The sequence below is a fragment of the Crotalus tigris genome, unplaced genomic scaffold (genome assembly GCF_016545835.1).
Source record: "Crotalus tigris isolate CLP2741 ecotype Arizona unplaced genomic scaffold, ASM1654583v1 scf7180000023627.613776, whole genome shotgun sequence".
NCBI lineage: Eukaryota > Metazoa > Chordata > Lepidosauria > Squamata > Viperidae > Crotalus > Crotalus tigris.
The window spans coordinates 470084-497831 of record NW_024100088.1 but is presented as its reverse complement, the minus strand read 5'-3'; the positions used below and the strand labels follow the sequence as shown (position 1 = coordinate 497831).

The window sequence follows — 27748 nt, the reverse complement described above, 5'->3', positions numbered from 1 at the left end:
GGAGGAAAAAATTGATTGTGAGGATAATGTATTTTGTGTCAGGTGCGGCATTTATGTCACAGCACTGCACATAGAATGTAAGACGTTGAAGTATGGACAGTGTGATGGAAAGTAGAGAGCCTGAATGGACATTTATGTTTTCTAAAATGACTTTTTAAATCAAAATTAGGAAAAAGATACATTGTGTATGATTTTGAATGTTGTTAAGAAACAGGGACACACATACTGAACTATGTCTATGCCATGGACATGCTGGATGATGGAGATGTTAGGAAGTGGGAATGATATGGTAATAATTATCTGAAGGAATTTATGTAAACATTTGTAAAACCTAAATTTACTATATATAAAGTTTTATTGATTTTTTAACAGAATTCAGTAGTAATCATTCAACAAAACGTGTTGTCTGAGTATCTTATTCACTAATATAAATTAAATTCCTAATCCCTAAATATTTTATCTAACCATTGATAAAATAGGTCCCAAGTTTGAAAATATTCTGTTTCTTCTTTTTCTTTTAACCTTAAAGTAAATCTGTCCATTTCCACACATAGTATTTTTTTTTAATTATTTCTTCTTCTGGTGGTGTTTCTTCGTTCTTCCAGTATTGTGCAAATATAATTCTTGCCGCTGTTATCACATGTAAAATCAAGTATATACTTTGCTTATCATGTTTTTCAGGCATTATACCTAGTAAAAAAAATTCAGATCTATAATCTATGTGTTTCTATAACATTTTTTCTAATCAAGTGTGAATTTTTGTCCAATATCTCCTTGCTTTAACACATGTCCACAACATATGATAATAAGTACCTGGCTTATGCTTACATTTCCAACATTTCTCTGACATATTTTAAAACATCTTTGCTAATCTTGTAGGTGGCAAGTGCCATCTATAAAACATTTTGTATAAGTTTTCTTTATAGGAGGCTGACATTGTCGATTTATAGTTTCTTTCCCACAAACTTTGCCACTTCTCTACATTTATATTATATCCAAAATTCTTTGCCCATATTATCATTGTTTTTTTAACTGTTCATCTTCCATTTTCAGATTTAATAAGAAATTGTACATTTTTTTAATTAACTTTTTGTCAGAAGTTAGTAATGTCTGGTCAAACATAGTCTGCTCTTTTAAAATCCATACTATTTAATATCTTTATCATATCTCACTTGCATTTGTAAATATGACCCCCGTGTTAAATCGATGTCCTGATTTTCCATCTCTTGTCTAGATTTTAAGTTCCCTTCAGAATTTAGAATATCTTTGTTAGAGAATTTTAATTTCTCTATTGGTGAAAAATAAATCAGAAGCTCTCACAGTTGACTGCATTTAACTGATTCAAAATAACTTCTCTATATCAAAATATTTACATTACCATACATAGCTTAATTGAAGACTTCTTACAGAGACAGACCAGAGACAAACCCAGAGACTGGAAATCCAGCTCCTAACTCTTTTTGCACAGACTCAGTAGCACTTTTTTCCCATTGGCTGACTGAGTTACCACATGACTCTTCCTGTTCATGAATATTCCAACACTCCTCCCTTCATGACAGGAAGAGACATCAGACCTATTGACTTAACACATTTTCCATAGTGAATACCACCCAATGGTTTAGTCATCATGTCTGCCAAATTATCTTCAGAAGAACAATGATGTAAACTAATCAATTTTCCTTTTACAGCTTCCCTGACATTACAATACTTAATGTCTACATGTTTACTTCTGTTCTTCACCCTGTCACCAGTTGCCATTTTTATACAGGCAGCATTGTCTTCAAATACCTTTACAGATTCTTTTACATTAATATTTAAATCTTGCAACAACTGTACATACCATGTAACTTCAGAACACAATTCAGATAAAGCAATAAACTCTGCTTCCGCAGTTGAAATAGCAACAGTTGTTAGTTTTCTGGACTTCCATCCAATCAGAGTCCCTCCAAACAATATTATAATCCCAGAATTTGATTTCCTTGTGTTTATGTCATTTGCATAGTCACTATCGACATAACACTTTAATTTCAGTTCCTCAGTAATCTGTATTTGAAGACCCAAATTTATAGTTCTCTTTAAATATCTGAGAACCCTTTTTACACCCATCCAATGTAACTTTGTAGGTGCAGCAGTAAAACGACTCAAAATGCTTACTGCGCAAGCTATGTCTGGTCTGGACCACTGTGATAGATATAACAAACTCCCTATTGCTGAATGATATATCTCTTGATCACAGGTTTCACCTTTGTCCGCACTTAAACTGTTATAAAAATCCGCACTCATAGGTGTGGGAGCAGTATTGCAATCCTTCATATTATATTTCTCCAATAACTGCTCAATTTTTCTCCTTTGACTGAGAATATAACCACCTTTTTCATTTTTCTGTATCTCTACACTGAGATAATTTTTTATTTCTCCCAAATTCTTTAATTCAAATTTCTTTCCTAATTTATCAGCAAATTCTTTGACTTGTGATGCATCCTTTGCGATGAAGCAAAGATCATCCACAAATGATAACAGTAGACAATTCCCTCCTTGTAACTGTCCAGTATACATACAGTTATCAGCTTTTAAATCCAAGATCCTTTAAAGCAGTATCTAAACAGATATTCCAGTTTCTGGCTGACTGCTTCAGTCCATAAATAGCCTTGTTTAATTTATATACGATGTTAAGTTTTGCAATTTCATATCCTGGTGCTTGGATCATATAAATTTCTTCCTCTAACTCAGCATTGAGGAATGCAGTTGTGATATCAAAGTGCCAGATTTTATGCTTATATGCCGCTGCCAATGCCAGTGCTAATCTTATACTCTCACTTTTCACAGTTGGTGCAAATACTTCATCATAGTGCACATTCTTTAATTGTGAAAAACCTTGTGCCACTAACCTGGCCTTATACTGTATATCATTATTTGGCAATACCTTTTTCTTATATATCCATTTACAACCCACAGCTTTGGTTCCCTGTGGCAAAGTCACTGATTTAAATACTTCATGGTCTCCCATGGATTTCATCTCTTTATCCATGGCCTCCTTCCATCTTTCTTGTTCAGCCTTTGGTAATGCCAACACCTCTTGGCTCATATCACACATTGCAAACCTTTACCTTGCTGGCAGAATACCAGTCAGGCAGAATTCCTTTATTACATCGCTCTGACCTACATGATATTAACTGCTCCTGTGTCTCAAGTCTTTCTGGTTTCATGTCTTGTTCAGCTTCTCCTCCCTGAACATTGACATCTTCAATTATTTTTTCATCATTAGATGAGTTATTGTCACTAAACAGATCACCGTCATTAAGTGAGACATACCCAGAATTTGCATTAATTCTGTCCCAATTTTGTTCTGCAAAATTAGCAGACTGTAAGGACCCACCCCACTTTGCATCTTAAGAAGACAGAACTCTTGGAATAATTCTTCCAACAGGAATCCTTTATTAAGAGAAAATGGTTGCAGGCATGCTAGACAGGACTTGGGGTCCAAGCTCTCCCATTCAAGGTTTTAAGGGGTTCCCCAGTAGTCCCACCCAATCAACCCCCCTTCCAGTGATAGTTTCAAGTATCACAATTCCACCTCCTTTCTTCTTTCTTCCGTCTGGATGGAGACTTCAGATACTACATGAAAGGCAATTACCCTTCTTTGATATGTTAACGCTTAGAGGTTACAATAAACACACATTCAGCTCTTTGAAGTGTAAAGAAGGAAGTGAGGGCCATAAAGCCCCTTTGCTCTCCCCCTTCTCTCCCTCTTATGGCAGAATCCAGAGAAGGCAGAATTGGGAGTTTCTATATTTGATAATTTAAAGATGAAATATAATTGGATTCTGACATCCGGCCCCTCTTAACAATAAGAGAGATCCACCTGAAAGAAAACGCAAGTAAAAATTTTAGTTAGGCTTGTTAGGATACTCTGTGTGAAACTTCTTCAATAGCTTCGGGGCTCTGACATGACGTTTATGGACCCACTCATTTTGTGAGGGAGGGAGGTGTTTCCAGGCAACTAGGTACTGAGTTGCTCCATGATATCTCCTAGAGTCAAGGACTTCCTTTATTTCGAAGTGTTGTTCACCCTCCACCATGATTGGAGGTGGTGGGGGGGGGATTTTTGGCCGTAGAGGTGACTGATGCTCTCTTTTCAGCAAGCTGCAATGAAAAATTGGGTGTATTTGCCTGAGATTTTTGGGTAACTCTAGTTCTACTGTTACTGGATTTATGATTCTTTTAATTGGAAAAGGTCCTATGTATTTTGGTCCAAGTTTTTTACAGGGCTGTAGGGACTTTAGGTATTTTGTAGATAAGTACACCATCTCTCCTATAATGAATGGTGTAGGCTCAACCCTTTTTTTATCGGCTTGTGTTTTGTAAGCCTGCCTAGCTTCATCTAGTGCTTTTCTGACTATTGGCCAGGTGTTTTGTAATTTTTCCATCCATTCTTTCAGCGAGGGGATCGTTGGTTCGTTTGGGGTTAATTCTGGCATGGGGTTGAAACTTTGACCGGTGGCTATTTGAAAAGGAGTGTAACCTGTGCTGGAGTGGACTGCATTATTGTAGGCAACTTCTGCAAAAGGGAGTAAGTCCGCCCACTCGGTCTGCTGGAAACTAAGAAAACATCTTAAATATTGCTTAAGTACTGAGTTCATTTTTTCAGCCCCCCCATTTCCTTGAGGGTGGTGGCTAGATGTCAGTCCCTGAGTGGTTCCTAAGAGGGATAAAAATTCCTTCCAAAATGCAGACGTAAATTGCACCCCCCTGTCAGAGATGATGCGTTGGGGTGCCCCATGCAATCTGTAAATGTGTTGGATGAAAAGTTTTGCTAAGGCTTTTGCAGTGGGAATCTTTTGGCAAGGGATAAAGTGCACCTGTTTGGAAAACAAGTCCGTGACCGTCCAGACCACAGTATTCCCATTGCTTTCTGGCAATTCCACTATAAAATCCATGGCTATTTCTCTCCAGGGGGCTGAGGGACTTGCCACTGTTTGCAATAGTCCTGGCACTTTCCCTTGCAACCTCTTTGCCGTGGCACATTTTGGACAACTGGCTATATAACTTTCAATGTCCTTTTTCATGGATGGCCACCAAAATTGCCGTTTAATTAAATGTAAAGTTTTTACAAATCCAAAATGCCCTGCTGATTTTGTGTCATGGCAAAGGTGCATGAAAGTTACTCTTTGAGTTGTTGGTATATATAACTTTTCCCCTATCCAAGGCAACCCGTCTTTCATTGTGCACACATTTTTGTTTTTCTGGAACCAATCATCTGTTTCCAAACTTTTTCTGAATTCAATTCCAGTTTGGCTGTCCAGTTGTGGTTTTAATTTGGCTTGGGTTCTTGTGGTTACTGGTGCTGCCAGTTGTGACTCTGCCATTATTGGTCTAGAGTCTGTGGTTCGTGCGCTGTTATATTGGGGCATGCGAGATAGTGCATCTGCCAGGAAGTTCTTTCTTCCTGGTAAATGTTTGAGCTTAAATTGGAATTGGTGAAAATGCTGGGACCAGCGGGCTTGTTTGGGATTGAGTTTCCTGGAAGTTTTCAGGGCTTCCAAATTTTTGTGATCAGTCCACACCTGGAAGGGGATTTTGTTGCCTTCCAGGAACTGTCGCCATGTGAGTAATGCCCAACGTATCCCATAAGCCTCCTTCTCCCATACGGGCCAGCGCTGTTCTGTTTCCGTGAGTTTCTTGGATGTATATGCACAGGGTTGCAATACTGCATCATCATTTTCTTGTAATAGCACAGCCCCCACTGCCACATCACTTGCATCTGCCTGTATTATGAAGGGCTTGTCCATGTCTGGGTGCCTTAGTACTGGTTCGGCAGAAAAAAGTCTCTTTAGTCTCTCAAACGCTGCTTGGCACTCCATTGTCCATGTTAGTGGCTGGCTAGGTTTTACTGAGGATGTTCCCTTCGTTTTTAGTAAGTTAGTGAGGGGCAAGGCTATCTGTGCAAATGAGGGGATGAATTGGCGGTAAAAATTTGCAAAGCCCAGGAAACTTTGTAGTTGCTTTCTTGTGCGGGGTGGTGCCCATTCTAATACTGCTCTGACCTTCTCTGGGTCCATTTCAATGCCCTGTGGGGATATGCGATAGCCTAGGTAGTCTATCCTTTCCTGGTGGAATTCGCATTTTGAGAGTTTGGCATATAGGTGAGCGGCTCGCAGCTTCTTTAAAACCGCTCTGACAAGTTTGACGTGTTCTTCTTTTGTTTCGGTAAAGATAAGAATGTCGTCCAAGTAAACAAGGACCCCCTTAAACAGGTGCTCCCTTAGAACGTCATTGATTAATTGCATAAAGACTGCAGGGCCCCCTTGTAATCCAAATGGCAAGACTTTGAATTGATAGCACCCCATGGGGCAGTTAAATGCAGTCTTCCATTCGTCCCCTTCCTTGATTCTCACTCGATAGTAAGCTTCCCTTAAGTCTAGTTTAGAAAAAATTTTCCCTTTCGATAGGTGTGACAGCATGTCTTTCATGAGGGGCAGCGGGTATAGGTTGCTTTCACTGATTGTATTCAGGGCCCTATAATCCACGCATAAACGTAAAGAGCCATCCTTCTTCTCTCTAAAAAGGACCGGGGCAGCCACTTTAGGCTTGGCTGGCTCAATGAAACCTCTCTCCAGGTTTTTTTTTATAAATCTTTCCATTTCCTCCTTCTCCTTTGGGCTCATGGAGTATAATCTGGGCTTCGGGAGTTTTGCCCCAGGCTTGAATTCAATGGTACAGTCTGTGGGTCGGTGGGGGGGAAGCTCATTCGCCCTCTCCTCACTGAAGACTTCAGCAAGGTCCCTATATTCCTCTGGTATTTCTGTTAATCTTTTTTCCTCTCCTATGGATGCTTTTTCTATTCTTGATTCTGGTAGCCTCCCTTGGGGTTTTAAGTCCATAGGGTCCCCCTTCGGGAATTTGATTTCTGTCGTCCTCCAATTTACCCAGGGGTTCCATTTTTTCAACCATTCCATCCCTAGAATCATTGGGCATTCCATACCTGGGGTCACCACAAACGTTAAGTCCTCTTCATGGTTGCCCAGGGAGAGATGTATTGGCAAAGTGGCTAGGGTAGCTGGCACCCCCCCTGCTATGGATCCATCTAGCTGGCCAAATGAGATTGGTTGTTCCAGTCTCCTGGATGGGATGCCCAGATTCCCCACTAGTGTTGGGCTAATGAGGCAGCGGGTACAGCCAGAGTCTATTAAGGCTTTCACCTTCACAGCTTCGGGCATGGGGGGGATTAATATAGTCACTGTTTTGAAGATGGGTGTGATGCATCCACTTACCAGGGGTTCGCCCTCCGAGCTGTCATCTGAGGCATCCACCGGCCCTGTGGTGTAGGCTGGAGTCCTTTCCCCTTGGTGAGCAGAGGTGGGGGTTTCTGCAATTTCCATCATTCTCATGGCCGTTTGTTTTGGCTTAGCTGAATACTTTCCGGGTTTGTTGATTGGGGATCTGTCTGGGTTGTGCTGGGGGGCCTTTGAGCGGCATTCTACAGCTCGATGCCCTTCTCTTCCGCACTTGAAACATCCCATTTGCTTCTTGGCTGTATCCAATGATTTCACCGGTTGGTGTGTCAGCTCAGGCGGGGGGCGGCTCCATTGTTTTCCTCGGCGGTGCCTCTTCAATATGTCGATCTCTGCTTCCTCTGCCAAGACGTACCATTCCTCAAGTCGATGTGGGTCCCCTCGGGGCAGGCAAGCATCATATAGATCATAGTTTAGTCCGTCTTTGAAATGGCCAAGGAGGATGTCTTCTGGCCAATTCAGTTTGCTGGCAATGGCCCGGAATTCTTGTGTATACTCAGCCACTGGGCGTTTGCCTGCCTCATCGTTGTTATTCTTTCACGGGCTTTGCGATCAGCCAGGGGGTCTTCAAATCGTCTTCTCAAAGAGGACATGAAACGGTTGAAGTTACTGAGTTCTGGGGCATTGGAGTCATGCAAGTTCACTACCCAATCCGCAGCTGGTCCATCCAGGGCAGATTGCACGATCCGGATGCGGGCTTTGTCGCTGGGAATATCCTGCCCATATTCCTCCATGTAGCTGAGGACTTGGGTTAGGAAAAACCCCAAGCGTGTTGGCTCCCCTTTGAATTTCACTTCCAACGGTGGACGTCTTGGAATGGATCGGTGCCTCTGTTGTGGGTGGTAGTGCCTTCCGTCCAGATTGCCATCTGTGGTCCGGTAGGGGGTGGGAGCTCCTGGATCAGTAGATGTCCCTGGGGTTGCAGGTTCCATGTCCCCCTCGGTGTCTCTCCCTTTGCGGCTCCAGGAACTGGGGCGGCCGTAGGGTTCAGTATTCTCCTCTCTTAGGGAGCTGAGAGTTCTCTTCATCAGGTCAATAGCTTTCTCTAGGATCCAGTCTGAGTACGGTGCCCAGCTTCCTCCCTTTTCACTTGCGTGCAGGGATTTCTCCATCTCCTGCTTCCATTCTGGTTGCTTGGTCCCCCTTCTCAGGGTCACCTTTCTTGATTCCTTTCCCCACTCACTTTTCTTTCCAACGCCCATCGACCAGCGAGGCTTGTGGTCCTGTGTCTCCACCACTTCTTCTCCTGAGGAATCTGGCCTCTCGGATCCCAACATCTGGCAAGGTTCCAACTGGGTCAGCGGCTCTCTTTCCAGGGAGTTTTCCCCCTCTCTTGCTCCATTGTCTGACATGGTAAATTTTTGCAAAATCCCCCGGCAAGGGTCTTCCTTCCAGGTGGATTAATTTTGCAAGTCCTGTCTAATGTAAGGACCCACCCCACTTTGCATCTTAAGAAGACAGAACTCTTGGAATAATTCTTCCAACAGGAATCCTTTATTAAGAGAAAATGGTTGCAGGCATGCTAGACAGGACTTGGGGTCCAAGCTCTCCCATTCAAGGTTTTAAGGGGTTCCCCAGTAGTCCCACCCAATCAACCCCCCTTCCAGTGATAGTTTCAAGTATCACAATTCCACCTCCTTTCTTCTTTCTTCCGTCTGGATGGAGACTTCAGATACTACATGAAAGGCAATTACCCTTCTTTGATATGTTAACGCTTAGAGGTTACAATAAACACACATTCAGCTCTTTGAAGTGTAAAGAAGGAAGTGAGGGCCATAAAGCCCCTTTGCTCTCCCCCTTCTCTCCCTCTTATGGCAGAATCCAGAGAAGGCAGAATTGGGAGTTTCTATATTTGATAATTTAAAGATGAAATATAATTGGATTCTGACACAGACCTTGAAATTATAATTCTTTTACTTCCATCGCTAAAGCGATATCCTTTTGACCCTGGCTCATAGCTCACAAACCTGAGCTTTCTTGCCTTTTGTTGTCCCTTTCTTCTGATTGCTTTTGGAATATGTACCCATGCAGTACTTCCAAAAATTCTCAAATGTGCCAGTGATGGCTTTCTCCCATATAGAATGGCATATGGAGTGTTATTAATGGTGGAACTCCACAGCCTGTTAACTATATAATTAGCAGTCAATATGGCTTCTCCCCAATATGACCTACTCAAACCAGAATGGTATGATTCACACAAACAAATCAACAGAGTTTCTAACTTTACCACACAAATAGCCATTGCTTATTTTTAATTTTATCCATCCTTTTTTTGGTCAGCTTATATGTAAATATACACTTTTAGTTTATTAAAAATATGATGTGAAATAATCTGTAAATAATACTGATATTGCAATTATGTAACAATTTAGTTTAAAGATTACATTTGCTTCAGTGATTTTGTATATTTGACTCCATGAATATACAGGGTAAGAGAAGAAGGCTTAACTGTGTATGAAACTTTTTATTCTACAAAATAGTGCACAGTTCTATTTTTAAAAATCCATTTTGAATGTTTCAATATCTTCATTATTAATGTTATCAGAACTTTATGTGGATCCTACTGTATGTAAAGCAAGTCTGGACATATAACATCATTATTTATTTTTTCATAAGCAAAGTTATCCAATATTTGATAAGCCAGTGTTAACAATGTAATCACCCCATCCTCCCTGTTAATAAATCCAGTTAAAGGGTCAGTAGTTCTACATTAAGCAGTGATGACTGATTTAGGTCAGACATGCCCTGACCACATCTCACAAATTTTGTTTCCTTTCATTGTAAAATTATTCATAAAGTTCAAAGTTCCAGAAAAACATCCAGGAAACTGGAAGTCTTTTATCATTGTGGCTAAAATATGATTCCATAAAAAGCATTGGATAAAATGGTACGCATTGAAGAATAGCAAGACAAAAGACATGGCTCATTAACTTTGATTCTTATCTCAAGTTTGCCAAAAAGTACCTGGGTGCCCATCCAGATTTCTAGAGTATACAATATGCAATCAAAAGTAGAACTTTTTGGCTACATGAGTATTGTTCTTTATTGGAAACCAAATATTCTACAATAAGGAATTCAAGCCGACTTCAAGTAAGGACATAACATCAGCTTTGGGGGCTTCTGGGGCTGACTTTCATCTTTGAAGGAAATGTGAATTCTCCTTTGCTACAAGCTCTGCAGAAGACTGCTAGATTGTCAATTGAAATGAAAGGGAATCATGCAGCAGGATAATGATTCTAAACATAAATTTAAAATTTCAGGAGAATGAATGAAGATCAAGTTCAGTGTTTTGCAATGGCCAAGTCAGAAGGCAGACCACAATCCAACAAAAATAATATGGCAGGAGCAGAAACAAGTAATTTTTGCAAGTAAATGTAAGTAATGTAAATAAATGTTACTCTGGTGAAGCAGTTCAGCAAGGAGAAATGGGTCAAAATTCCTACAAAAAGTGTGAGAGTCTAATTGCCAGTTAGGGAAACTATGGTAACACTATTGCAGCTAAAAAGGTGCAACATTTTGAATCAAAGGATAACATTGTGTGTGGGGGGAGGAGGTCCTAAGCATCTGATTTATTCAACAAAAGAATAGCTAAAAGCAGAAAAGATGTGTTTTGGAATCACCCAATCCTGGCCCTAACTGAAATGTTCTGGCATAACCTGATTAAAGATTAGTCAGCCTTTTGGGATAGAGTAGATCAGGAAGACTCCACCAGAAAATTATCCATTATTAGGATACATTATCATAAGAGATACAAACGTGAATGTAATTGACCTCACTTCTCTTTTATATCCCTGTGAATCAGGGAGGGGCCTACCTGAGGCTTTTCCTTATGTTATCATGTTTCCCAGGAGTTAAGGAATATTTGCTTACATAATTGTTCTTGCCTATTTACTCCCAAACTATCTTCCTAACTCTCTATAGAAGTTCATTAAAATAGCCCAAAATATTAATGATTTGAAGCAGTTTTGTAAAGGGCAAAGATATCTCCAGCTGATGTCCAGAACTGATCAAGTATGAAAATACTTGGTTGGTCATTAATTATGTTTTTAGGCCATCAAACATCAAAACAACTCTGGACAGTTTTACAAGTGAAAGGAAGTAAAGTAAAAAAAAATCATCCAAAGAATAACATAACATCCAATCACATCTCTTCCAACTGAAATTGGCCTGCTAAGCCTCCCAACCATATGCCTGGGGATAAATCAAGTTTTTAAAAATGTCTCAATGTTGGGAAAGAAATGGGGATAGTACAATATCTGAAGAGATATTGCTGTAACGGCTAAGTACTGAAACAGAAAAGGCCTGTTTCCTGTGCCTCAGTGGCATAGTTTAATCAATGATATCCAAAGCTAGACATGTTGAATTGCAAAGGATAGGCTGAGACTACAAAAAATAGGTATTTCTTCAAATAATTAGTTTCTATGCCATATGGAGCTTTATAGTTAACAACTAACATCACGATCTGCATGCAGAAACCAACTGGTAACCAATGAAGCTCATGTAACAGGATATTACATAGCGTTAGCAAGGCTTTCCCATCACTGCTAGAAAATCTCCAGAACCAAAAGGACTAAGCATCCAGAGCATCCAGTCTTGCTAAAGGTTAAGACTGTGTCTCAAGTCTTTGGCTAACTATCCCTCTCTCCACCAGTACAGACTGGAACCAATAACAAAGAACCACTGCAGTGTTGTGCTCCAGAATCTGATCCAAATAAGAGGACCAAAAATATATTATAGTTAATGATATCAAAAGCCACTGAGAGGTCTAGAAGCATCATCTTTATCCCAACACCATTATAGGTTATTAATAAGCATGACCAGCCATGATTAACAAGCATGACCAACCATCTCAATACTATATCCAAACCTGGAACCTGACCAGAAAAGATCCAGATCCAGTAATCTTTTTTTTCCAGATTATCGGGAATGCTGAGAAGATTCTAGTATCTTTTGTAAGCGCAACACAATTATTGTACCTTGCCAATAATCTTCTCTGAGAAGAGAAGACTGGAGAGTGGATGAACATTGTCCAGTCTGGTTAGTCTATTGAGGGCCATGGCAGTGTACCACTACCCCCACCAACCATCCCCTCTCTTAAGAAAGCTGATATCACCTCCCAAGCAACTTTCAGAAGCCATAAGAGGCAGGGCTCCAACAAGTAGATCCCTAGGATCATGCCTACTTCTTCAAGAATTACAGAATCAAATCTTCCTAGGTAACCAAGTAAGACCGTACCTCCAGCGACCTTGATGTGCCCAACTGGAGCCCAATTCTGAACAAATTCAATCTATTTTGTCTGCTAGTTGCCTGGCATATTTGAAGTTGAAATAATTGTTGCTGACAAAGGTGCCACCAGTTAGTAAATCTAAAGCTTCACATACTTTCTTCCCAACACAGACAGATGGACAGAATGTTGGCTCAGTGTATTCCATAAAATATATTGTTTTATGTTTCTATGCATTTGTGTTTTAAGCCCAAATCACTTTATTAATAGAATATAGAAGGGTAGATCACACTACAGATCATTGTATACTGCAGGATTATAGAAAATTTTAAAGGGTTCACAAACTTTCTCTCATCATTATACCACCTTTATCCATGGGCATAAGTACAGTTTAGTAGCATAATCTACTTGCTGATCACTCAAATGCCAATATATTATACCCATTCATCATAGATGATGCTCAGCTGAACTTGAACCACTGTATGACTTAATGAGTGACTATGGGAATAAATGCATAAAGTATGTTGAAAAGATTAAATCTCTAATATCAGATATATCTAACAGTAAGGGGTGCAGTGGTGCAGAGGCTTAAAGACACTGGATGTGCTGAGCATTTGCTAGTACTCTGGTGGTTCGAATCCAACTTTGTAGGATAGGGTGAGCTCCCACATTCCCGGACTAGTGACTGTCAGCTGCCAGGACTTCTACTAAAGTACATAACATTGTAGCCTCCCTGGCCTTGTATGCCATATGCTAAACAAACAAACAAACAAACAAACAAATAATCTAACAGTATAATTATACCAAGAGAGTTTAAGAGAGATATCAGATAATCTGAAAATATAAATGTATCTGTAGTAATCAGTCCTTAGTCATTGAAGGGTGCAAAGAAATGGCCGCTCCTTACGCAGCATTTATTGTTTATATAGAGTTTTACAAATAGCAAAAGTTACTGCATGGCAATAGCATTTCATTGGCTAAAATCCTTTACCAATCCTCAAGAGTAAAAAGCTAGAGGCCATAAACAGGGAAACTTGTTGTTCACCAGCCAGCCTTATCAAACTGGCCAAGGTCACACAGACCTGCGTACTTTCACATCACTATGGTGATGTGAGGGGGGGAGATAGATACAGAGAAAAGACACAAGCGTTGGGGGGCAGTATTCTGCGCACGACCTTTGCCTGTCTCTCACCTCTACATCTCACTCCTTTTTGTTTTGTTAGACGAAATATCGCCGTAAGTGGGGTTAATAAAAGGATTATAATCAGGAGAGGAGCATCCTTGGAGTTGTTAATATAGGGCCAAAACTTGACCCTGAGGCAATGGGAGAGAGGATCTGCTGGGATTTAAAGCTCTAATACATATATTGCAAAATGAAAGAAATACATTACATAAACAGCACCCATAAAGATCCTAAGGTACCAATTTTCAAATCAGAGGCCAAATTGTGTAAAATATAAATCTGGTGCTGGATGGTTCGTGAATTATCAGAAATATTGAAACAACGCATGCCCTCAAAACTTTCACAACCCAAATGTTGGCGTAGAAGCAAATAATCAATTGTAAAATAGCCTTTCTCAAATCTTGCAGCTCATGGTTGATCGCTGAAATAGTGGAAGAAGTAGTATTAATTGTTTTTGCCAAATTTCATGTAATAGCATTAATGTTGAGGTGAGCACGAACAGCAAGTCCTGGCACGCTCACTAGAGATATAGCCAATGCTACAAAGTAAGGTTTTCTCAGAGTCACAAGTATTGTCTAGTGTAACACCACATGGAGAATGGTTCATGTGAACTTGTTGTTTGGAAAGCAAAACAGGAATCAGCTGGCTGAGGTAACATTGCACTTCACTAATATTAGCAGGAATATAATTTAAAGTTTCTTGACCACACGTAAAAAACCTTCCTTGCAGTAGCCAAGCATGTCCAAAATGAAAGGAAGTCTCTATTGAAGCTGTGCAATTTAAAGCAGGTGAGCCAATGCGATGACAGTGAGGTTTTTTAAGCAATAACCTCCCAGAGTCAGTGAAGTTTTGAATTACTGCAGAAGGGGTGCAAACAAAGACTAAACATGTAGAAAGCAAATTTTCCATGTCATACATTTCAGATAAACAAAAGAAGTCATTTTGTGTGATGTTAGATTTTGCTTCATTCGTTGTTCGAATGATTGTTTGAGTGGGATGACAGTTACAGTTGTCAAAGGGCAGATGTTAATGATCAAACATAAACAAATGATGGATAAGAAATTTGCAGTTAAAACTGCAAAAATGGCAGCGCACAGGTTCTTGGGGATCAAGTTCTTTACATCTCCCCACGTCACTGGCTGCCTGGCATGTCAGGATTGAATTACTTGCTGTGCCATCTGTAGAGTCACCCTTGCCATTTCTGAGACTGGGTCCAGGGACTGGTGCCACGATATCCCTGGCTGGGTGATCACAACGCGCTGGAATCTGCAAAGGTCCTGTTGGAGTAAGCACAGCAGCGTAGCCCTGCCCCCAAGTGATCAGAGGGACTGGTCCCAACCATGATTTGTCTGGTAATGCCCGATAATATACCAGAGGTAGAGGCAAGCTTGTTTTCTGTTAAAAGTGTCTCTGATAAGCGGTCAAATTTTGAATGGAAATATTCAATTGGTGTAATGTAAATAATACTTTTTGAACCTGTTGTATTACCCACGACAAATTGGGTACCCTAGATAATCCATCCTTTTTTATTTGTTTGTGAAGGCAGTCCTTGAAAGACCAATTAGCACGTTCCACGATAGCTTGACCCATGGAATTATAGAGAAGACCATGAGTAAAAACAATATTTCAGGTTGTACAAAATTGTAAAAAGGCCACTGAAAAATAGGCTGGCCCATTGTCAGTTTTTAGGGAAGAGGGTTTACTCAGGGCTGTAATGGCCCAAAAAAGATGAAAAATAACATGTGAAGCTGTTTCCCCTTGTAGAGGTGGGGGAAATTGTTCCTAAATACCTATTTATGAATATACATTTCTAGGAAGCCAAAAAGAGAGAACATGGATAACGTCCATTTGTCATAGTTGATTAGAGGCAAAACCACATAAAAGACATAAAAAAAATTAGGCCCAGGAAGGGAGGAATGATTGTGTATATGAGAAACAAAATTATAAATGTTTTCAGTTCTGGAGCAGCTGCTGCAAAGTTAAAAACAAAGTCATAAGATTGGGGCCAATCCTGGGCGTGATGTAAGCACCTGAAGAAGTAAAAGTAAGTTGGCACACATAATGAGAGTCAGAGATTAAGTTAAAAGACTGTTGAGAAAAGGTTTTAAAAGCTAAAATAATTCTGAGCATTGTGATAAGGGTTGCATTGTAGTGTAGGACACTTTCCAGGTATCATCCTTGTAAGCAATTGCTCCTCTCATTCACCCTCCATCAGAAAAAGCAATAACTTGTGGCAAGGGAGAAAGAGGAAGAAAGCAGTGGCTGGACTGGAAAGGAAAAAGTCATTAAACAAGCAAGTCAAAGATCATTAGGCAAATGATATGAAATACAGCCTATATAGTCAGTTAAAGCACATTAAAGAGATAAGTTATTTTTGAAAACAATATTAATTAATCAGTTCCTTTTCGACGGCAAGCTCTTGTGTGTCCTAAGGTTATCATTTTAGCAACCACCTGGATAAAAAATAAAACATTTTGGGATGGAATGTGCGATAAGTAAATATTATTCAATTCAATATACTTTCTGCACTTCAATTACAGTTCATATTCCGTTAAGTAATTTACTAGTAAGAAAAAATCAAAAGTGTGGAATTCTGTCCACAAATTGAGTATTCATGATGTCAGCAATTTGTGCAACTATATTTTTTCTGGGACTTATTGCAATCCTAAATCATTTTATATTTTCTGAAAGCCAATTAAATTGTATCTTTGGTGCTTCAATTTAAGCAAGGTCCATTCAGATGGAAACAAATTTTATATAAATAGGTTAAACATTTATAAATCTATAACAAAGTAATTCAGTTAGTTCTTTTGGTTGTTGGATATTAAAAAATATTGTCCAACATTATTGTTTCTCCTTTGAGTAAAAAATTTATTTGCCGAAACTGCATAGGTGAATGTCAAGTTTCAGATTCACTCCACTCTTCTCAGATTACAATTCCAAGCAGAGGAAAAAAATAATTTAAACGAATAGTTCCCCCCCTCCTTCCTGTCTCTGGCTCTTTAAGCAACGCAGCCAGCCAAAAGAGACTGGGGGGGGGGGGATATCACCACCAAAAAATAGTTTCATCTCCTTCATATGCATTTTTCAATAAATTCTCTCATACATTCTCCATGAAATTCTTCTCATACAAATATTTACTATTATTTTCACAGTTTGGGAGAAAATGGGTGGGTTTTGAAGGCTAACACACACTTCAACAAATTAACTCATTCAGTTCCATACTGACTGTTTGCATAAAACCCTTCCACATACAATTATTTCATTTCATACTTTCTCCAGGCAAACCATATATTCTTAGCAAGGCCTTTTTGTATTGTTGTTATCAGAGAGGGCTTTGAGCCTCTTCCAAGTCTTGGAATAACACAAAACAACACAGACAAACGTATATACACAAATACTGTTACACCAACATTTATTTAGACATATAATTTGTTTTGCAAGAAGTGAGAAAAATGACAAGGTGATTTCAACCAAAAAGTGATCTCCCATTTTTCTCATCATTCCAAGCCCAAGCATAATGTTCTGAGTGGCCACACATACACACATAACACAAAACACAACCAGACAGGGTTAACTTAACAGATTGCAGAGTTTCAAAGCATTCCGATTGCTCAAAACACTTCACTCTGAGGGAGTACATTTTGATTCATGTCTCTAACAGCAAACGAATTAGCCTCTTCAGAAGAAGCTGAAAATCCAATTAAAGATGTTTTTAGGAGGAATAAATTTTACTTAGTTGCAAGCAGAAGGGGGCTGATAGTTAATTGCCCTTCTGAAGTATTTGGGTCCATTTTTTTCTTCCTTACCTGACAGGACTGAACACTATAGATGTTTATACTGAAGCCCAAGGTTCAAGATGTAATTTATGCTCTATCTTTTAGCCTAAGCGTCCGATGCTCAGGATTCAAAGAACACTGTTTTCCTATCTCCACAATCAGCTTCCTTATGTCTGTTTCAAGCGTTGCCACGCCTGACTTCTGTAGCAGGAGTCTGAGCTCCTGTACGTGCTTTTGCTGAGGGTGAGATAATTTACAGCCCATACTTACTCACTGAGGGGTCTCGTAAGACGAAAGTGCACTTAGGGTTCTGTTCCAGATGATGGTAAGTATGTTGGCAGCTGCTTCTTCCCATAGGGGTCCCAAAATGAAATGTCCCTGCTGAGGGTGCCAGCTGTAGTAATCAGTCCTTAGTCATTGAAGGGTGCAAAGAAATGGCCGCTCCCTACACAGCATTTATTGTTTATATAGAGTTTTACAAATAGCAAAAGTTACTGCATGGCAATAGCATTTCATTGGCTAAAATCCTTTACCAATCCTCAAGAGTAAAAAGCTAGAGGCCATAAACAGGGAAACTTGTTGTTCACCAGCCAGCCTTATCAAACTGGCCAAGGTCACACAGACCTGCACACTTTCACATCACTATGGTAATGTGAGGGGGGGAGATAGATACAGAGAAAAGACACAAGCGTTGGGGGGGGGCAGTATTCTGCGCACGACCTTTGCCTGTCTCTCACCTCTACATGTATCAAGATGATTACATGCTATTTTCTGCCCTGGCCCTAATTTTAGAATAAAGTGAAAGTGAATTGCTCCATTCTTAATCATCTTCTGCCTGTCTTTCCTGCAACCTGGCATGATGGGATAATGAATTCTGCATCCAGTAGAGTTTGCTAACATTCAAAGGCTTCAGCCCCTCCCCTACCACTTTTCTTTTCCTTTATCCCTTTTATTTTCTGTTGCTTCTGCTCTTTCCAATACTTATCCATCAAACTGTATTGACTGTTGTCAACATTTGCCCAGGCAGTTATTTCTTCCCTTTCACCAAACAACTTTTCTTGTCTCCCTCTTCCAAAATTTATCTTATTTCATAAAATCTTTGCTTTCCTATTGTAATCCTCTCCTCCATCTGCAATCATCCTTATTTGAAACAGTATTTGATAGTATAGGTCAGTGATGGTGAACCTTTTAGAAATCGGGTGCCCAAAAACCACCTCCCCGCCCCTGCTCCGCCTCCTGCCCTGCCTGCTCTGCCCCCACCCACCCCCTTCCTCACCCACCTGTAGGGCCATGCATCGCCTCCATGGCCTGCTACAGCAGATCACCAGGCAGTCCTGCAGCACCATATCAGCCATGCCCTCTGCCCACACCCCACAGCATCATCTGCATGCTATGGGGTGCAAGGGCGGAGTCTTGTCTCTGTTGCCAGGGGGCGACTCTCCTCCAGAGGGGCTGCTGGTGAGGAGGGGGCCATGGGAGGAGGCGGGGCTGGGGCAATGGTGTGCGTACCCACAGAGGGGGCTCCGAGTGCTGCCTCTGGCACTCGTGCCATAGGTTCGCCACCACTGGCATAGGTTCTTTGAGTCATCTCTCACTTCCTTCTAGCACCCGGACTACTGCTCCCATCATCCTACCTTGCATGAACTGGTTTCTTCAACAAGTTGGGGAAGTATCTTGTCTATTTGAAATGTAAATTGTATATTAATTAAGGGATGGCTTCCCTTCCCTCTTCTATTCTTCCCCTCAATCTTCTTCCCTTCTCTCTTCTTCTCTGCTCTTTCCTCCCTTCTCTTCCTTTTCCTTCCCTCCTTTCCCTTCTCCCAGTTACAGTAGGTACCAGGTGCAGATAATGACATAATGGTTGAATGAATGATCAGATATGCCATTCACAATGGGCTGCAATTGTGGCAGATCATGGAAATCTGTATAAGCAAGCATTAGTGTCTAACTTCATTGTATGATTCTGTCTTTCTTCTGAATGCTGTTGCAGTGTTTGAATAAACTGAGTGGAGGAACTTCACAGCAGAGGATCTGCATAGGTAAACAGCATCAACAGGAAGAATGGAAGCCTCCCCTTTTAAAACATCTGCATAAGATACATGCAATACACATAAACAATGATGGATTTTGATTGCCCAAATCCTACCATTTAGATGCTGTTGAACCCATTTCTACAGATGCTCTTTCTCTGTTCTAATCTAATATACTCATCATCAAGACAGAAAGAAAGTGGTTTTTCACTTGGCGCATTAGAGGAGCTCCCCTCCCCCAAACACTCACTTTTCACCAGCATTTATTTTCTTACTGCCTTCAAGCAGCCATTATTCTGTGGATAATGTTTGTAAATGAAAAGGATACTAGCCTGCTAACAAAATAAAGGGCTGCCACAAAAGGTTACCAAGAGAGGGTGAGATCACAGCTGTGATTAGAAAGCTTGGCAGAGGAAAATAGGGGCTCTGTAGGCAGAGGAAAGTGTTTGTCATTTGCATTAGGTCCTGCTTCTAAGAAATAATGGAAAGAAAATGAAAAAGGCCTGGCAACACATGAAGAAAATTAAAAAGTTTTTGATTAGTTTATGATAATGGAAAATTTTCTTGAAAGCTGTTTGGAAAAACCATATGGTAGAGAAGAGGAGGATGGCTGTGCAACAGAGAAATAAATATAGTTCTTTCAGATTTTTTTCCCTCCAAATGTTATTTATTCCAAATGATGCTTGGTTGTGGTGAGATGTGTGCTTCAGAAAATGATTTTGTGCAAAATCTGATTTTTAATAGAATTCATTTTCTTTAAACCCTGCTGTAAATGGTTATTTTAAAAGAAGCATGCAGAGGCAAACTGTAGCCTTAGGGATTGGCCCTCTGTAATGCTTGATCTGTAACTTCTACTTTCTGTTACCACCCACTCAGTGTTGGAAGACTGCAAGATAATTCATCATGCATGACTCTTGCATCACTCTTATGGTGAAAGTCACATCAAATATGTCAGCTAAATAAATCACTGACATATCAGGAAAGAATGTACTATAGTGGAAGAAAGAGGTTTTAACGCTTTATCATGTCCCAGGCCCAGGTGAATCTTCTTCCCATACCTGGTGTTTGTAATTTAAGATAAGACAAATGTTGAAAACAAAGGTCCACAATCTGAGGCCCAAAGACTTGGTTGAGCTCCAGAACCATTATTAAGAATGCCACCCCTTTCTTATATTTTAATCTGACAGAAAAAAAACATAATGAATTACACAGGAAAGATAAATTGTGTTTAAATATATGTAATGTTTTTCACCTAAATATACTTCTTCCTTCATTCTGTTCATTTATTTGCCTTGCCTCATCAATTCTGGGGGATTGTATTTCCCTGCCAGCCATTTGCAGCCCATAGGAAAGCCCGAAGTCAAAACCCATATCTTAATGGACCTCTTTTCTTTGTTACTAACCCAAACCCTTACTCTTTTTCCTTCCTGGGTTCTGCCATACTCCTGGAGGGGAGGGGGAAATTGCTTGTGGGTTATTGCTTTGACTTCCTCTATCGCCACAATGTAACACTTTGCTGTTTCTGCATATTTCTTCTGTGAACTATCTAACCCCTCGCTGTCAGTTAGTAAGGGGGGGGGAGAAGAAAGGAATGCACCTCTGGCAACTGGTTTATCTCTGTGTTCACAAGGAAAGGTGCGAAAAGTTGACAAAACATCTCTGCTGCACCAAGACAGCCTGATGTTATCTCCTTTTTCCCACAATGGACTTAACACCTGGGGATTGGCCTGTTTGAATTGACCAGATGAACTATGGGGTGGGAGTTGCTTGGGACACTTTTAATCTATTGATCTGAATGGGAAACCCTCAGATCCTGTCTATTATGCCTGCTATCAACTTCTCCTAATAAAAGCTCCTTTTGGAAGCAACTGCTTCCACGAGTTCTACTTTCTTAGGATGAGGTATTGAAGTGGGCCCTGACACCCTTGGATTGAAAGACCTGAGTATGGGGTTCCATTGGGCAACACCACCACTGGTTTCAAATCTTTTTGTTCTGAATTATGGCCGTCTGCTGATTAATGATGATGTTAGATGGCTTACCAACCCCTAGAGTCAGACATAATAGGACAAGGGAAATCTTTACCTTTATTATCTGGGTTTATCATAAGGCTCTGTAGTACTTATCATATCTGTCTACATTTCTTCCCAAAAGCCACACCAGTAGCTGATCCACAATCCCATGAAATATAGTTCTGGTTTAAAGAATTGTAAAACACTTAGAGGAAAGAAATACTCACGTGCGTTTGTTGTTTGTTGACTTCAATTCGACGTTTAACACAATCATTCCCCAGCATCTAGTAGACAAACTGGGCCTTTTAGGCTTAAACACTCCTTTGTGCACCTGGATTCTTTTATTTTTAATTGAAATTTTTATAAACATTTTACAATAAAATCCCTCCCCACCTCTCTCCCTCCCTCCTCCCATTAACACCCCCCCCTTCCCAGAGCTGAATACAGAGCTAAAAACAACAAAAAAAGAATATAAGAAATTGAGTGAACATCAAACAATTATACATAAATCCTAAAAAACTTTTAAAGTCCTTTAACTCCATTACAATAAAATCAACAAATCTAAACATAACAACTTTATACAATAAGTTATTCAAAAGCTAAATAATACTTTCTAATCCCATATTTGTTCTGAACAAAATTTACCCATCTTTTCCATACAGAGTTATATCTCTCTTGTGAATGGTCTTTCAGATAAGCCGATATTTTTGCCATTTCTGATAAATAAGAAACTTTAAAAAACCATTCCTCTAAGGTAGGCAAGGAGTCTTTTCTCCAATATTGCCCAATCAATAACCTTGCTGCCATAATAAAATTCAACATTAAAATAATCTCTTTGCTATCACAATCTTCAATAATACCTAACAAAAATAATTGTGGTGTAAATTTTATCTTTCTATTAAAAATTTTTTGAATATTCCACCAAATCTTAATCCCAAAAGCCTTTATATTTCTACAAGACCACCAAATATGATAATAAGTTGCATCCATACAACCAGATCTCCAGCATTTGGGCTGTAAATTAGAGTACATACAAGACATCTTTTGTGGATCAAGGTGCCATCTATAAAACATTTCATAAAAATTTTCTCGTAAATTTTGAGCTTGGGTAAACTTAACATTCCTAACCCAAATTATCTCCCATGTATCTAGTAAAATCGGCTCTTCAAAATTTTGAGCCCACTTAACCATACAATCCTTAACTAATTCTGTTTCTAAGTCCAATTCCACCAAGACATTATAAACTCTTTTTATATGGGCTCGATTTTGATCTCTAATTTGTTTCACCAAATTGACATCTTCCGCAATAAAACCCGTTTTTTGATCTATACTCCATCTTTCTAATAACTGCCTATACTGAAACCAAGAATAAATAATGTTTTCTTGCAATAAATCCTCCATCGATTTTAATTGCCACTTATTCCCTTCCCACTTAGTCAATTGCTTATAAGAAATCCTATCCATTTTCACCCCTTTCCTTATATGCAACTGGATTCTTGATTTTCTTACCAACAGGCCCCAATATGTGCGAGTTGGGACAAATACCTCTAATACTATTTTCTTGAGCACAGGTTCTCCTCAAGGCTGCATCTTAAGTCCGCTGCTGTTCACCCTGTTAACCTATGACTGTTGTGCTAGGTTTGCCACCAACCATATTGTGAAGTTCGCAGATGATACAACAGTAGTAGGCCTTATTCAGGATGACAAGGTGGAAGCTTACCACAAGGAGGTTGAGGGGTGTAAAGAACTGGTATAAAGAAAACAGCTTAGTTTTAAATTCTGGAAAAACCAAAGAGATCATTGTTGATTTCAGAAAAGGCAGGCACAGCCACACTTCTCTGTGCATTAATGATTCACCTGTGAAGATGGTTACCAGCATCAAATTCCTGGGTGTGCAGCTAACGAGTAGGCTGGCTTGGTCGCTCAATAGTGAGAAACTAATGAAGCGGGCATAGCAGTGCCTGCATTTTCTGCATTGCATGAGAAAAGCACATCTTCCTTCCCCTATCCTTACCACTTTCTACAGGGGGATGATCGAGAGCATCCTTCATACAGCATCACAGTCTGGTTTGGAAGCATCACTCCTTCAGACAGGAAGGCAGTGCAGAGAATGGTGGGGATGGCTGAAAAGATCATTGACAGCTCCCTTCCTCCCATCCAGGACATAGCACAAAAGCGTTGCTTGAGCAGGATCCATAAGATCATCTGGGACACTAACATCCTCTTCATGACCTGTTTTCCTTGTTACTTTCTGGGAGGAGGCTTCGTGTATCCGTAGCAGAACATCCAGATTCAGACATAGTTTCATTCCATACAGCATTAAACTTGTGAACTCTCAAGCTTCCTCCTTCTGTTATATATTCAAGTTGGACAGTATTTAATATTTATTGGTTATGTCAGAATCCAATTATATTTCATCTATAGTTATCAAATATAGAAAACCCCAATTCTGCCTTCTCTGGATTCTGCCATAAGAGGGAGAGAAGGGGGTGAACAAAGGGGTTTTATGGCCCTCACTTTCTTCAGTATACTTCAAAGAAACTGAATGTGTGTATTGCAAAAGAACTAACCATAAGAATGGAACCATTTCCTTTCATGTAGTTTCTTTGAAGTCTCCATCCAGCCGGGCAGTAATGAAAAGGGGGTGGAAGTGTAATGACCGAGACTGTCGCTGAAAGAGGGAGTTGATTGGGTGGGGCTACTGGGGAACCCCTTAAAACCTTGAATTGGAGAGCTTGGACCCCAAGTCCTGTCTAGAACGCCTGCAACCACATTCTCTTAATAAAGGATTCCTGTTGGAAGAATTATTCCAAGAGTTCTGTCTTCTTAAGATGCAAAGTGGGGTGGGTCCTTACATTAGACAGGACTTGCAAAATTAATCCACCTGGAAGGGAGACCCTTGCCGGGGGATTTTGCAAAAAATTGCCATGTCAGACAATGGAGCAAGAAAGGGGGAGAACTCCCTGGAAAGAGAGCTGCTGACCCAACTGGAACCTTGCCAGATGTTGGGGTCCGAGAGGTCAGATTCCTCAGGAGAAGAAGTGGTGGAGACACGGGACCACAAGCCTCGCTGGTGAATGGGCATTGGAAAGAAAAGTGAGTGGGGAAAGGAATCAAGAAAGGTGACCCTGAGACGGGGGACCAAGCAACCAGAATGGAAGCAGGAGATGGAGAAATCCCTGCACGCAAGTGAAGAGGGAGGAAGCTGGGCACCGTACTCAGACTGTATCCTAGAGAAAGCTATCGACCTGATGAAGAGAACTCTCAGCTCCCTAGGAGAGGAGAATCCTGAGCCCTACGGCCGCCCCAGCTCCTGGAGCCGCAAAGGGAGAGACACCGAGGGGGACGTGGAACCTGCAACCCCGGGGACATCTGCTGATCCAATAGTCCCTACCCCTTACCGGACCACAGATGGCGATCTGGACGGAAGACACTACCACCAACAACGGAGGCACCAATCCATTCCAAGACATCCGCCGTTGGAGGTGAAATTCAAAGGGGAGCCAACACGCTTGGGGTTTTTCCTAACCCAAGTCCTCAGCTACATGGAGGAATACGGGCAGGACATCCCCAGTGACAAAGCCCGCATCCGGATCGTGCAGTCTGCCCTGGATGGACCGGCTGCTGATTGGGTGGTGAACTTGCATGACTCCAATGCCCCAGAACTCAGCAACTTCAACCATTTCATGTCCTCTCTGAGAAGACGATTTGAAGACCCCCTGGCTGATCGCAAAGCCCGCAAAAGGATAAAAACGATGAGGCAAGGCAAACGCCCGGTGGCTGAATATACACAAGAATTCTGGGCCATTGCCAGCAAACTGAACTGGCCAGAAGACATCCTCCTTAGCCATTTCAAAGAAAGACTAAATTATGATCTATATGACACTTGCCTGCCCCGAGGGAACTCACACCAACTTGAGGAATGGTACATCTTGGCAGAGAAAGCAGAGATTCACATATTGAAAAGACACCGCCGAGGAAAACAATGGAGCCGCTCCCCATCTGAGTTGACACACGAACCAGTGAAACCACTGGCTACAGCCAAGAAACAAATGGGGTGATTCAAGTGCGGAAGAGAAGGGCATCGAGCTGTAGAACCCCTGGTAAGTGGACACATCACACCCATCCTCAAGACAGTGACTATATTAATTCCCCCCATGCCAGAAGCTGTGAAGGTGAAAGCCTTAATAGACTCTGGCTGCACCCGCTGCCTTATTAGCCCAACACTAGTGGGGAATCTGGGCATCCCATCGAGGAGACTGGAACAACCAATCTCATTTGGCCAGTTAGATGGATCCATAGCAGGGGAGGTGCCAGCTACCCTAGCCACTCTACCAATACACCTCTCCCTGGGCAAACATGAGGAGGACATAACGTTTGTGGTGACCCCAGGCATGGAATGCCCAATGATCCTAGGGATGGAATGGTTAAAAAAATGGAACCCCTGGGTAAATTGGAGGATGACGGAAATCAAATTCCCGAAGGGGGACCCTATGGACTTAAAACCCCAAGGGAGGTTACCAGAATCAAGAATAGAAAAAGCATCCATAGGAGATGAAAAGAGACTAACAGAAATACCAGAGGAATACATAGACCTTGCTGAAGTTTTCAGTGAGGAGAGGGCGAATGAGCTCCCCCCCCCACCGAACCACAGACTGTACCATTGAATTCAAGCCTGGGGAAAAACTCCCGAAGCCCAGATTATACTCCATGAGCCCAAAGGAGAAGGAGGAAATGGAAAGATCCATAAAAAAAAACCTAGAGAGAGGTTTCATTGAGCCAGCCAAACCTAAAGTGGCTGCCCCGGTCCTTTTTAGAGAGAAGAAGGATGGCTCTTTACGTTTATGCGTAGATTATAGGCCCCTGAATACAATCAGTGAAAGCAACCTATACCCTCTGCCCCTCATGAAAGACATGCTGTCACACCTACCGAAAGGGAAAAATTTTTCTAAACTAGACCTAAGGGAAGCTTACTATCGCGTGAGAATTAAGGAAGGGGACGAATGGAAGACTGCATTTAACTGCCCCATGGGGTGCTATCAATTCAAAGTCTTGCCATTTGGATTACAAGGGGGCCCTGCAGTCTTTATGCAATTAATCAATGACGTTCTAAGGGAGCACCTGTTTAAGGGGGTCCTTGTTTACTTGGACGACATTCTTATCTTCACCGAAACAAAAGAGGAACATGTCAACCTTGTCAGAGCGGTTTTAAAGAAACTGCTAGCCGCCCACCTATATGCCAAACTCTCAAAATGCAAATTCCACCAGGAAAGGATAGACTACCTAGGTTATCGCATATCCCCCCAGGGCATTGAAATGGACCCAGAGAAGGTCAGAGCAGTATTAGATTGGGCACCACCCCGCACAAGAAAGCAACTACAAAGTTTCTGGGCTTTGCAAACTTTTACCGCCAATTCATCCCCTCATTTGCCCAGATAGCCTTGCCCCTCACTAACTTACTAAAAATGAAGGGAGCATCCTCAGTAAAACCTAGCCAGCCACTAACATGGACAATGGAGTGCCAAGCAGCGTTTGAGAGACTAAAGAGACTTTTTTCTGCCAAACCAGTACTAAGGCACCCAGACATGGACAAGCCCTTCGTAATACAGGCAGATGCAAGTGATGTGGCAGTGGGGGCTGTTCTATTACAAGAAAATGATGATGGAGTATTGCAACCATGTGCATATACATCCAAGAAACTCATGGAAACAGAACAGCGCTGGCCCGTATGGGAGAAGGAGGCATATGGGATACATTGGGCATTACTCATGTGACGACAGTTCCTGGAAGGCAACAAAATCCCCTTTCAGGTGTGGACTGATCACAAAAATTTGGAAGCCCTGAAAGCGCCCAGGAAACTCAATCCCAAACAAGCCCACTGGTCCCAGCATTTTCACCAGTTCCAATTTAAGCTCGCATGCCTCAATATAACAGCGCACGAACCACAGAGTCTAAACCAATAATGGCAGAGTCACAACTGGCAGCACCAGTAACCACAAGAACCCAAGCCAAATTAAAACCACAACTGGACAGCCAAACTGGAATTAAATTCAGAAAAAGTTTGGAAACAGATGGATGGTTCCAGAAAAACAAAAATGTGTGCACAATGACAGACGGGTTGCCTTGGGTAGGGGAAAAGTTATATATACCAACAACCCAAAGAGTCACTTTCATGCAGCTTTGCCATGACACAAAATCAGCAGGGCATTTTGGATTTGTAAAAACTTTAC

The 27748-nt window shown here is 41.0% G+C and overlaps 1 protein-coding gene across 7 annotated transcripts in view; it reads left to right on the top strand.

Moving 5' to 3' along the window:
• Positions 1-27748, top strand: part of LOC120297518 (glycoprotein Xg-like) — a 93561-nt gene that overhangs the window by 19730 nt on the left and 46083 nt on the right. For 2 of the 7 annotated variants that reach the window (XR_005553818.1, XR_005553816.1), the window contains exon 6: positions 10553-10666. The exons of 1 other annotated variant lie outside the window; for it this stretch is intronic. Coding sequence is in view for 1 of the 6 variants with exons in the window: in XM_039320240.1 (XP_039176174.1) it covers positions 10553-10560 (8 nt within the window). In the remaining 5 variants the exon portion in view is untranslated. Of the gene's footprint in view, positions 1-10552; positions 13495-19468; positions 20782-27748 lie in introns of those variants that run through there. 4 more of the 7 variants (XR_005553820.1, XM_039320240.1, XR_005553817.1 and 1 more) reach the window with 3 other exon arrangements.